This window comes from Gorilla gorilla, chromosome 4 (assembly GCF_029281585.2).
Source record: "Gorilla gorilla gorilla isolate KB3781 chromosome 4, NHGRI_mGorGor1-v2.1_pri, whole genome shotgun sequence".
Lineage (NCBI taxonomy): Eukaryota > Metazoa > Chordata > Mammalia > Primates > Hominidae > Gorilla > Gorilla gorilla.
The window spans coordinates 172,033,963-172,046,299 of NC_073228.2; the positions used below are offsets into that span (position 1 = coordinate 172,033,963).

A 12,337-nucleotide genomic window follows, 5' to 3' on the forward strand; every position below is an offset into this window, starting at 1 on the left:
AGGAAAAGATGGAAGTTGACTTCCCATGGTGTGGGGTTCAAGAGTGATTTTACAGAATAAGCTGCCATGCAATTCATGAAGGCTGGAATGGGCCCCTTTAAAAGTTGCCTCTCTCTCCTCTTTGTCCTGGGAAGTGAAGAGCTGGGCAGAAATAGAGCTGATACAGAATGCCCTTTGGAAACCCTATCATGCCTGCTAAGTTCCCAGACTAGGGAAGATGCATCTGTATTCCTGAAAAGAACAGTACTGTCCTTAAAATTACACTCTCTACTCCCTATACTCTCTCTTTCTCCACTCTCTCCCTTCTTTATTTTAGTCCTTAGCACCTATTACTCACCATCTGACATGCTGTCTATTTTCTATCTTGGTTTAGTTTTGCCCTCTTCAGCTAGCATGAGTGCAAGAATTTTGCTCCATTTTCTTCCCAGCCGTATCTCCAGTGCCTTGAACTGTGTTTGGCACATCACAGGTGCTTGATGAATATTTATTGACTACATAATTCAAAGGCAGCCTCCAGCCCCACTCCAGCCAAGGCTGGGCCAGTTCCATTGGGTTGGCATTGAGATCCCATTGCTGGAACTTACAGCGCTTCACTCCTACATGCACAGTCATTTGCAAAAAGACCTACATCTGAAGACGTTCCTTGGGGGAAGTAAGTAGAGCTGGAGGCAGCTGAATCTTCTTAAAAGTTAAAGAAAATCTGTTTTTCTCCCTTTGGCCCATGAGATTCTAGTCCCTACCCTAAAGCTCTGCTCCCTAAAGTAGAAACTCCAGTTCCTACTACTTCTCTCATAAGGAAACTCAGCAGCCTATGCATTGTAAGTGTCCCCAAACTACAGTGGATTGGAATTAAAATCCTTGCCCTGGTCCCAGAGAATGTACTTGTCAGCAGGAGGAGAAACTCTCTGTTACTGAGTACCGCACTAGACACCCCGTATCCAAATACTTAGAATTGCTTTGTTTTCTGATGTTTTAAATACCTTTTGTTTCTGTTTATTAAAAATGAAAGTATTGATTACAAGTAATTTCTTCTTTTTTTTTTTTTTTTTTTTTGAGACGGAGTCTTGCTCTGTCGCCAGGCTGAAGTGCAGTGGCACAATCTCAGCTCACTGCAGCCTCCGCCTCCCAGGTTCAAGCGATTCTCCTGCTTCAGTCTCCCGAGCACTGGGACTACAGGCGCACGCCACTGCGCCCAGCTAATTTTTGTATTTTTAGTAGAGACAGGGTTTCACCATGTTGGCCAAGATGGTCTCAGTCTCCTCACCTCATGATCCACCCACTTCAGCCTCCCAAAGTGCTGGGATTGATTACAGGCACAAGCCACCATGCCCGGCTGATTACAAGTAATTTCTAAATTATGGGAAAATGCAAAGAAGAAAATGAAGATTCGTCAAAATTCCGTACAGCAAAACCACCATTAACATTTAAATGTCTGTATTTTCAGAGAATTTCTGCTCCATATAGATACTGATATTTTTTACCCCTCCCTGAAAAAAAAAAAGCTACTGTCAAGGGAGTATATTTTGTACCCCACACTTCCACTCACTCAACGTGTAGATTTGTGTATGCCAATAAATAGAAACCCATGTTGTCGATCCTGATGGCTTCATAGGTTTCTACTTTACTTTATGGATAGATCATCAGTTATTTAATGAATCTCCCATCAAGGAACATCTAGGTTGTTCTAATTTGTCATTATTGTAAATAGCACCTTTGTCCCCCTGCCTGAGAAGTGGTTTCTTTAGCAGGTAAGAAAGCACAGAGGAGCCCTATTGATTTAGCAGACCTAAGTCCCCATCCCTGATTACAACACCAGGGCTTTCCAGGGAGTGCATGGTCTGCGCCACCCCCTGCCTGGGGCCCTGGGCAAGTGATAGGGGTGGATACTGAGCTCACAGACATTCCTGCTCCAAGATCTCCCTCCTCTCTCCCCCAACACCTTTAGGCAGCGTGGTGTCCAGCTTAATGTGATTGCACTCTCAGCTTTCAAACTTCTGCAGAGCTTCACTGCTTCTAGTTCTTCCCAGAAGCAAAGTTTCTCAGATCCCTGAAAGCCTGAGCCAGGTCTGCAATTCTTTATTCCAAAAACATTTCCTGAGTGCTCTCTGTCTTTCTTTGATGTTGTCATCCTAAGCCCTAAGCGACAACATCCAACAGGCCACAGCGGTCCTTTCCACTGCTCACAGGCCCTCCCCACAGGGATCCTTCTCTGAGGACTCCCCATCCCCATGCACTGCACAAGCTCCAGTTCCCATCCCTCAGACCCTGCCAGGTTTTCCCTCTCCCCAGTCCAAAGGGAGTAACCCCCAGGAGTTGAGGCACTTTCCCTTCTTTTTTACCCTCCAAGCAAAATGTCTTCATAGTTCCGCCTTCTTCCTCCCCTTCCTCCTCCAGTAACAAAACTCATCTGGGAGAGCTCAAAGGCCTGGAAACCAGCCTGCTTTCCTTTCCTGGGTGTGAGAAGGGCCCAGCTCTCAGAGTACAGTGGATCTTCCAAAGTGGGGAAAGGCTGTCCCAACTAGAACAAGGCTTCTTGCTAAAGGTGACGTGGTGAGAAAACTCCACGGTGTGAGAAAAGAGGAAAGACGACACATATACATAAAGAAGGAGGCCCCAGTGTCAGGCCATTTGCAGGCAGTAGGGCATGATCACTGGTGTCCCTAGACTTACTTGGATGCTAAGGACAACTGATGGTAAGGGAGTCATTGGGAAACTGTCTAAGAAGGCTGCTTGGGAAGTGGAGCCATGGTGGTTTAGTGGGGACCAAAGAACAGGTTCCATGCAGCCAGGCCTTCTATGCTGAGCCAATATGTGCAGGTGGCATTTGGAACAGGCTGATTATCCAGAGGCCTAGGAGGTGACAAGTGAGACAAGGTTGGACTCCAGTAGAAGACTCAGGGCATGGATGGTCTCAAATGCCAGATTTTTATTATTTGATTTAGCAACCAATGGGAAAGAGTGTGGTTTGTTCAGCAGGGAACTGACATGGTGAAACTGCTATTTGGGGAATATTGATTTGATGGCTTTGTAGAACACCTAAATTAAAAAACAAAAGAGGGCCAAGTGCATGGCTCACGCCTGTAATTCCAGCACTTTGGGAGGCCAAGGCAGGTGGATCACCTGAGGTCAGGAGTTCGAGACCAGCCTGGCCAACATGGCAAAATCCCATCTCTACAAAAAATACAAAAATTGGCCAGGCATCATGGTGCATGCCTGTAATCCCAGCTACTTGGGAGGCTGAGGCAGGAGAATTGCTTGAACCCAGGAGGTGGAGGTTGCAGTGAGTGGAGAGTGTGCCACTGCACTCCAGCCTGGGACAGAGTGAGACTCCATCTCAAAAAAAAAAAGAAAGAAAAAAAAAAAGAAACAGAAAAGTAAGAGAAGCTCACAAGTGGCTGTTTTCTCTAACTAGAGGAAGCCTGAGACCAGGTGAAATGTTTTCCAGGAGCTGAAGTCAGTCAGTTATATCAGCGGGTGGAAGAAAGCATCACAGCTGTTTCTCAGGGCATAATAGGGTTTTGACTGTGACGAGGGGCCTCAGTGAGATGCGCCACCCAGCCAACCCATCATCTTTCCAGCCCTTTCTCTGGCCCTGTGAGTCTTGGGAATACTGTCAGCCCCAGTGACTGCTGCTAACCAGGGTTTATCTATCTATCGCCCCCCAGCTATGACCACGAAGGCCGCCTGACCAACGTGACGCGCCCCACGGGGGTGGTAACCAGTCTGCACCGGGAAATGGAGAAATCTATTACCATTGACATTGAGAACTCCAACCGTGATGATGACGTCACTGTCATCACCAACCTCTCTTCAGTAGAGGCCTCCTACACAGTGGTACAAGGTGAGCCTCCACCCATACCATCCTACCCCCAAACTCACCCATAGACCCAGAACCCAGCCAAGCCCAACATGTGAGTTATCCAGCCTGGGAGGACTTCCAGAGACCCAGCGTACCCCTCAGCTTTCTGTTTTATTCAAGTGTCCACAGCAAACTATAAGAGGTCAATCTTGTAGAAAATGACTTAATCAGATAGAGCAGAATGTCATCTACACCCAGCCAAATGTCTAGATATTTGAACTGTCTACATAGTTATCTGAAAATGTCCATTTCCACCCGCCCCCCACATACTCTCTCCCTACCTCTTACCCTTCCATCACCACCTCTCCCCACCAACCCAAAACACATAGTTATCTTCTCAAAGGCCATTTATTCTCCTGGCTCACCACTAGATTTCATATTTTCTTGTTCCATCCTGATTGTCTCTTTTAAGCATTTGTTTGATGAGTTGGTTGACCTGGGACTGGAGCTCTTTAACATTCTCTCTCCAAGACTGGGATCTCAAAGGTCTCTGCCCACCCTGTGGTTATTGTTGCTACTAGACATGTTTTGCAGTCCAGGGCAAGCACTGGGGCTGGCAAGAAAATGAATTGTGCCGATTAATTTTTCTTTTAATTAAGATATAATGTCGGTGGGCTAGCCCGTTGTCAGAGGATAAAAGTGTCCTCTCAGTAAATAAATGGTGACATTTCTGGACTATTATCCCACAGCGGAGCCTGTTTCAATGACTCTATTTCTGCTCTGCCAAATGATTAATGATGTAGATTCTGTCCTTCTGCGTGACGGCTGGAGTCTCAGGAGCGACAGGTACACACTTGCTCACCGCCCCAAAATTTGACATCTCAGAGGCCAGCCCAGGCCAGCTCCTTTGCCCAGACAGACAATCAGGAAGCAGTGTATCTATCTGTAAAAGGAGTCTCTGACTCACATTTCCTTCCCGTAACTTTTCGATAAAGGAAAAGGTCAGACGTCTGATTGACTCGTGTAGTTTCCACTGGGGAAGATAAACACATATTATCAGCACCCACCCACTGGCTGCATCTCCCTGATGTATTCGAGTCTCTTCAGAGTTCTCTTGAGTGGGGGTGGTATCAGATGCCGTCGGCAGTAAAAGCACGAGGATGGGGAAGGTTGACTTCTTCTCTCCATTTTCTCGAAGAATCCTGGGCTTTGATTTGTAGTGGATCCGGCCTGTGGCTAGACCAGCAACCTTGGGTTAGACGGCAGGCAAAAGGAGGAAAAAACTGAAGTCATTTGCCTTTCTTTTTTTTTTTTTTTCTGGTATAAGCTAAAATATATATGTTAAGCTTCGGGAATTTGATTGACACAAATTGTGTAGGCAATAGACATCTTTAAATGTTTAAACGTGCTATTAATAGTCTTCAGTGAGTAAAAGAAACATCACGGCATAATTATTTCTGGAGTGCCACATATTATGTTTTTCTTTACGTGGATCGGTAGTATCTCTGCTACTTACTTACCTTCACATGGTATGTATGTGTGCTAATTGAAGGCAGCCTTCGACTGATGGCTGCAAAGTACCATGGAAACCTATTAAAAAAAATAGGGGTTCTATTCTCTTCTGACTAATAGAGCGGATAATTTATTTCCCTATCCCCACCCCCACTTACATTTTTCCAGATCAAGTTCGGAACAGCTACCAGCTCTGTAATAATGGTACCCTGAGGGTGATGTATGCTAATGGGATGGGTGTCAGCTTCCACAGCGAGCCCCATGTCCTAGCGGGCACCATCACCCCCACCATTGGACGCTGCAACATCTCCCTGCCTATGGAGAATGGCTTAAACTCCATTGAGTGGCGCCTAAGAAAGGAACAGATTAAAGGCAAAGTCACCATCTTTGGCAGGAAGCTCCGGGTAAGTGGTTCCACCCAATCTGTTACCACAGAGTGGGAGGGGATATACACTTTCCTCACAGAGCTGAGAAAGTTTCTCTGTTACCACAGAGTGGGAGGGGATATACACATTCCTCACAGAGCTGAGAAAGTTTCCCAGCTTCAAAGCCTCTAATACCCCTTTATTCCCTGGAAAAGGCAAACTCTCCACTCAGAAGGTAGAATCTAGAATCCATCTCCCTTTGGGACTCATACCTTGGGAAAAACGTTCTCCATTTCCATTTCCTAGGACTGAAAAAGGCGGCCATTTCCTGCTATGGGGATTTACATTATGCTGTAACTAGAGACAGCTTTGGTCTTCTTTTCACACTTGCTGTCTTCTTCCTCAGTTTTCACTGTCTGGCCAGTTCAACCAATGAATTGGTGTTCATGCCTACTATGTGCTGAGTAATTTGCTAAGTGCTGGAAGAACAAAACTTTTAAAGTATGTTCTTTGCACTCAAGGAATTGAGGGTCTGATAAAATATGCAGACACAGGATGATCACAGGTTAAGTGAAAAGACAGAGGTACATGCAGGGTCTGATGGGATCCCAGAGGGATGCCCCTCAGCCTGAGAGGTTCAGGGAAGATTTCCCAAGAGGAAGTAACAACTGAACCTCAGTGGGGAGTTTTAGCCAACCCTAGTTTTCCCAGACCAGGCAACTTGCCCCACGTGACATCTTTTTAAAACCAATATATAACATTAATTATATTATTATTATAATTATTATATAATGTAATTTTATATTACATTTTTATAATATAATGTAAACCCTGTTATATTATAATATTATAATGTATAATTATATACATTATATGTATACATAATATACATATATGTATACATAATATACATATATGTATACATAATATAATATACATATATAATACATTACATGTATACATAGTAATATACATTATATATAATTACATATATAATTAATGTATAATTATAATGTATAATTATAATATTATAATGTAAACCCTATGTTAAATGCTTTGCTTTGCTTGTATTATCTTATTTTAACTTTTTCAATAGCCCCATGAGGATAATTATTACTACCTTCATTTTTCAGATGAGAAAACAGACTCAGGGAAGCTAAATTACCTGTCCAAGGACACAATAGCTAGAAAGGGCAATGCCAGGACTCGATCCCACATCTCTCTTTCTGTCTGACTCACTTGCCAGTATGTCACACGCCTTCCTGCTTATCCGTGGTCATCCAGATCTTCTCAGCAGAAGTGGATTCTGCTCCAGTCACTTATCCATCACCAAGAGGGAACAGTTCCTACCATCATGCTAACCCCTTCCCTGGGGAGGGGGAATGTAATGGCATACAAAGCAAAGGCCCTAACTTCCTGCACCTTACCTTCAGGTTGCGGGTAGATGGGAGAGAGGGGTAGATCATAAGTAAACTAATAAATAAAAATAAATAACTGCAGAACAAGACAAGCACTAGGAAGTCAGTAAACAATGGAACAAAGAGTTTATCAAATGCTTTGGAATCCCTGAGAGTAGAAGGCTCAGCATCGCCAAAGCTTGGGTTGTAACTTTTGCTGTGTAACTGGATTGAAATCCAGCCAGCCCAGGTGACCTCCCTGCAGAGCCAGGCCCCTCCATATTAAGATTCCGCCTTTGGCTGAAGTTTAAGTTTCCACATTAGGTTAGCAGCAGTCTCCCATGTTTTTCTTCCTCTGCTGGTATCTGCAAAGTTGCAAACTGCAGTAGCCTCCTAAAGACAAAAATGGAATGAGATTAGTAGTTAAATCCTTAATGACTGGATTTCAGGGCTGTGTAATTGATTTTTGATATGCTGCACTGTAGAAGTTGATTATAAGTAGTAATCGTGCCTTTTCTCTGATAAATCAGTTATGCATTTTGACTAAGTTTTCAAAATAAAGATAAATGTGGCCCTAAAATAAAGTGGCTATAATCCCAACTCCGAATATTAAAACTCTTTAATAATGGTACTTGTGGTAATTAGCCCAAGTTAGGCACACAAGTCTTATAACTGAATTTCTGCCAGGGTTCGATTTGCTGGCATCGTGTTTATGCAACTCAAAACACAGCTTTATCTATCAACACCTCAACATTTAATTGTCTGGTGTTAGTTCCTGTAACAACAATCACATATCCATTTAGCTCTCTTAAATGAAAATCACTATGAGATTATAACAGGTTGAGTGGACTGAAAATGTAATTTGAAAATGAGGGAGAAAGCCTGGAATTTATTTGCATCTCATTTATTTTAATTCAGTTCATAAACTGTTTAGTGAATGAAATAAAAGCAACTTCTGGAAATTGCAGGAGAGCAGTTGGAAGAAGGTATAAGGGAAATGTTGGGTGTGATGTGGATTGAGGGAACTGGGGAGTGGCCATTTCGTCAGATGTTTCGTGAGCCCATGGCAGGGAGTTTGCAGCCCCTAAGCCAAAGGTACCCATTGGCCCCCTAAGGCTAGCAGGCTGTCTCACCAATGGCAAGATGGGCTCTTCTCTCCCTACCTATCTATCTTAGTCTTGCTGTGTCTTTTCATCCCTGCTCCACTGTCACATGAGGGCATGAAAGTTCATTTATTCAAAAGATGTTTACTAGGTGCCAACAACACTACAGTCAGTACCACGGAACAAGTAGACTCCAGAGAGATAAAGAAAACTGGGTGGCACCGAGTAGCTAACAGTCTCACGGAGAAGACAATATTAGTAGTGTGATGTAAGCTATAATACAGGCCAAAAGCACAAAGAAAGGGATACTTAACTGTATCTGCTGGAAGAGGATAGGCCACGGCCAGGTAACAAATTAACCCTGAAATCTCATGGGCGTAACATATCGCAGTCCAAATGCATCGGGCGGCTCTTCTTAATGAGGACTTGCTCCAGTTGCTCTGTCTTGCGATCCTGCCATCTTAAGCACAGGCTCTGTGCAGTTGCTGCAGCAAGGGAAGAGAGTTTGGGTGATTCACGAGAGCTTAATAAGCAGGCCTGGATATAAGCAGGCCTGGATACGGCAGGCCTCACTTCCACCCACCCTGGTGAGAACACTGTCAGGGAACCTCAACTGAACCACAGGGAAGCCTGGAAAATGTTGTCTTTTCTGAGTGCCTAAGAAGAAGAAGATGAACAAAGACTTGGTAAGCACGTAGCAGAGTGATCAGGTCTCCCGTTTGACAAGAGATCAGGAAGGGCTTCACAGAGGAGCTGGAATCATTTCTGAAGCGTAGTAAGAATCAGCCAGGCAGAGATAGGGAACAGAGGTGACGGGACAAAGAATGTCGCCTGTGGAAAGGCCAAGAGGCCAAAAAGGGAATGGCATTTCAGAAAACTAATTCAGTGTGGCAGTAGATGTGTTAGAGAGTGGGGTAGAAAAAGAAGATGCAGCCAGAGACTGCACATGGAAAGGAACATGGTGCCAGGCTAACATTTATCCTGAGGGCAATGGTGAGCCCTACCTGGACTTCATTAGCAGAGTGATGTGCTGGGATGTGTAGCATTAGAAAGCTCTCTCCAGCCTGGGCACAGTGGCTCATACCTGTTTTCCCAGCACTTTGGGAGGCCAAAGTGGGAGGATCATTTTAGCCTAGGCGTTCAAGACCAGCCTAGGCAACATAGCAAAACCCTGTCTCTACAACAACAACCAAAAAAAAAAAAGTTTAAATAGCCGACCGTGGCCCGGCACAGTAGCTCATGCCTATAATCCTAGCACTTTGGGAGGCCAAGGCAGGAGGATCCCTTGAGCCCAGGGGTTGTAGACCAGCCTGGGCAACATAGGGAGACCCTGTCATGGTGGCACATGCCTGTAGTCCCAGCTATTCGGGAGGCCAAGGCAGGAGGACTGCTTGAGCACAGGAGTTTGAGGCTGCAGTGAGTGAGTGAGTTCTGATCATGCCCTGTACTCCAGCCTGGGCAACAGAGCAAGACCCTGTCTCAAAAAAAGAAAAGCTCTCTCTGACTTCCTCAGGTATGGAGGAAGACAGGTGAGAAGAGGACAAGATAAGATAGGAGGAGAGGGACAGTAAGGAGGGTGCTGCATTAGTCCAAACAAGAAACTAAATCACTAGCAGCAAGGAAAGAAAGAAGGTAGGGCGAGAGATTTGAGAGATGTCTAGCACACGAGGATTGGGCAACTAGCAGGGTTGCTGTGTCATGCTCACCTTTTGACAGGCTCTCCCCATGATCATGTAAACCGGGAAGGCTGGGTGGCCGTCCATGCTTTGTGGGCTCTGTAAAAGAGAGTGGCTGGGAGCTGAAACCCAAGCCAGAGACGTAAGATTCTGGTGGCCCCAGCCCTGCCTCTTGGAATGGGGAAGAAACTAAATGAACTTTGAAATGCAGCCACTTAACCAGCACCATGTAATCACTGCTCCCCATGTGGAGAGCAGGGATTTGGAGAGAATGTGTGGGTATCATGCATGAAGCAAATGGCCTGAACGTCCCCGGGACTGGCAAGCTCCTGGGAGCCTGGTCAGCTGAGGGGAGTGAGGGCCCAAGGCTCTGAACATTCCTGGAGTTTAGAGAAGACCAACAATCTCAGTGAAGCCATCACAATAGAACAGTGCCCAGTGAAATTCCAACCCACCTAGGTACCCTTTCTTCCCACAATCCTCCTCAGTGAAGCCATCACAATAGAACAGTGCCCAGTGAAATTCCAACCCACCTAGGTACCCTTTCTTCCCACAATCCTCCAGCCGGAGGCATCTCTTAGTGGAGGAAAGTATCAGTGGCTCTTCCTTACAGCCTGGGGAAATGTAAGATGATGGTGGATGGATAGACCAGGACCACATCCTTTCACCAAAAGCTTTGTAATGGAGTGTTAGTCCCTTCATTCCTGCCCAAACTCAGTGCAGGGAAGATTTTCATTATGCCTCCCAAGAACTCCTCAAAGACTCTCCTTTGAAACAGTCCTTCCCCCTCCTGCCCGCATTGTCCTCCATTCCTTTCTTCACTCACTCTGGCCTTGCAAAAAACATGAAGCAGGCCGGGCGTGGTGTCTTACACCTGTAATCCCAGCACTTTGGGAGGCCGAGGCGGGTGGATCACGAGGTCAGGAGATCAAGACCCTCCTGAACAAAATGGTGAAACCCCATCTCTACTAAAAATACAAAAATCAGCTGGGTGTGGTGGCGCACGCCTGTAATCCCAGCTACTCAGGAGGCTGAGGCAGGAGAATCGCTTGAACCAGGGAGTCGGAGGTTGCAGTGAGCCAAGATCGTGCCACTGCACTCCAGTCTGGCAGCAGAGTGAGACTCCCATCGCAAAAAAAAAAGAAGCAGTTACATCATGGCATCTGTGAGCTCCGTAAGTGCAGGGACCAGGTCGCCCCTGTATCCCTGGTGACAAGTGCCATGTGGTGGGTACTCAGACAACAGGTGACAAAGAAAGATGTAATAACTGTGCCTTCTATAGGCGCCTTCTTAATGTGTGAATGCTCCCCCACCAAAGTGGGTATAAATTCAGAAACACATTGCCCCTACATCTGTCTGGAATCCTTCCACTGCAAGAGACAGGAAGTGCATTCAGACTAACTTAAAAGGGTAGGTGCTGTCTTACCTAACAGGGCCACCACAAGGGAGAAGCTGGCCTCAGAGACTCTAAGATGTCATTAAATGGTGTACTAATCTGTTTTCACGCTGCTGATAAAGACATACCCAAGACGGGGAAGAAAAAGAAGTTTAATTGGACTTACTTACAGTTCCACATGGCTGGGGAGGCCTCAGAATCATGGTGGGAGGCAAAAGGCACTTCTTACTTGACGGCATCAAGAGAACATGAGGAAGAAGCAAAAGCGGAAACTCCTGATAAACCCATCAGATCTCTTGATACTTTATTATTCACTATCACTAGAATAGCACAGGAAAGATCGGCCCCCAGGATTCAATTACCTCCCCCTGGGTCCCTCCCAACACATGGGAATTCTAGGAGATACAATTCAAATCAATATTTGGGTGGGGACACAGCCAAACCATATCAGATGGACGTCTCTCTTTCTCACAGCCCCCTTCCATCCCATGGCAGGGTTTCTCTCTCGGCAGTTGACCTAATTTTCTCCTACAGTAGACTAATGTCCTCTTCACATTGCGGGGGTGGGAGGTGGTCAGGCAGACTTAGCCAAAGTTGACTCCAGGCTTACATCATCACAGCTAAGTGAACCCAGAGGAAAAAGGAAGGTATCTCCCCCAGCATTTCTATTTTTCATAAAATATCTCATGGAAGAAAGACTGACCTGGCAGAGGGAGTTCACATTCCTGGGCAAATCACTGGTCAGGGAGCTGGGGTTCTGTGATGAGTCAGGCAGGCACAGGTCACATGACCATACCTGTATCCTATAATAGACATCTCAGTAAAAGCACCTAGACAGGGAAGCCCTAGAGAAAAGAGGTGCCGTACCCAAAAAAGAAAGAAAGAGATACAAGGTTAAAATATAAATATCCCAAATATATTCTACATCCTCCATCCCTCCGAAGCCTATTCATAAGGCGAAACTCCTGGCCCTGAGGATCTAAAACTCCTGGCCCTGAGGATCTCTTGAGGCTCTATTGCCTCCCACCCCGACAAGCCTTTTTTCTAGGCTTTTGGAAGAGAGAACTGAAATCAACCCCTTCTATTAAG

The 12,337-nt window shown here is 45.5% G+C and overlaps 1 protein-coding gene and 1 long non-coding RNA gene across 48 annotated transcripts in view; one reads left to right on the top strand and one right to left on the bottom strand.

The window, feature by feature from the left end:
* The window catches only part of TENM2 (teneurin transmembrane protein 2), a 1,282,302-nt gene that overhangs the window by 1,240,301 nt on the left and 29,664 nt on the right, over positions 1 to 12,337 (top strand). For all 47 annotated transcript variants that reach the window (XM_055387572.2, XM_004042960.5, XM_063706913.1 and 44 more), the window contains 2 exons: positions 3,666 to 3,841; positions 5,480 to 5,715. In XM_055387572.2, the coding sequence (XP_055243547.1) occupies positions 3,666 to 3,841; positions 5,480 to 5,715 (412 nt within the window). The remainder of the gene's footprint in view (positions 1 to 3,665; positions 3,842 to 5,479; positions 5,716 to 12,337) is intronic.
* Positions 6,727 to 10,377, bottom strand: LOC109027045 (uncharacterized). The gene is made up of 3 exons (XR_002006166.4): positions 9,883 to 10,377; positions 8,491 to 8,661; positions 6,727 to 7,466 (listed from the first exon to the last, which is right to left on the bottom strand). It is a non-coding gene; the product is annotated as an uncharacterized lncRNA (long non-coding RNA).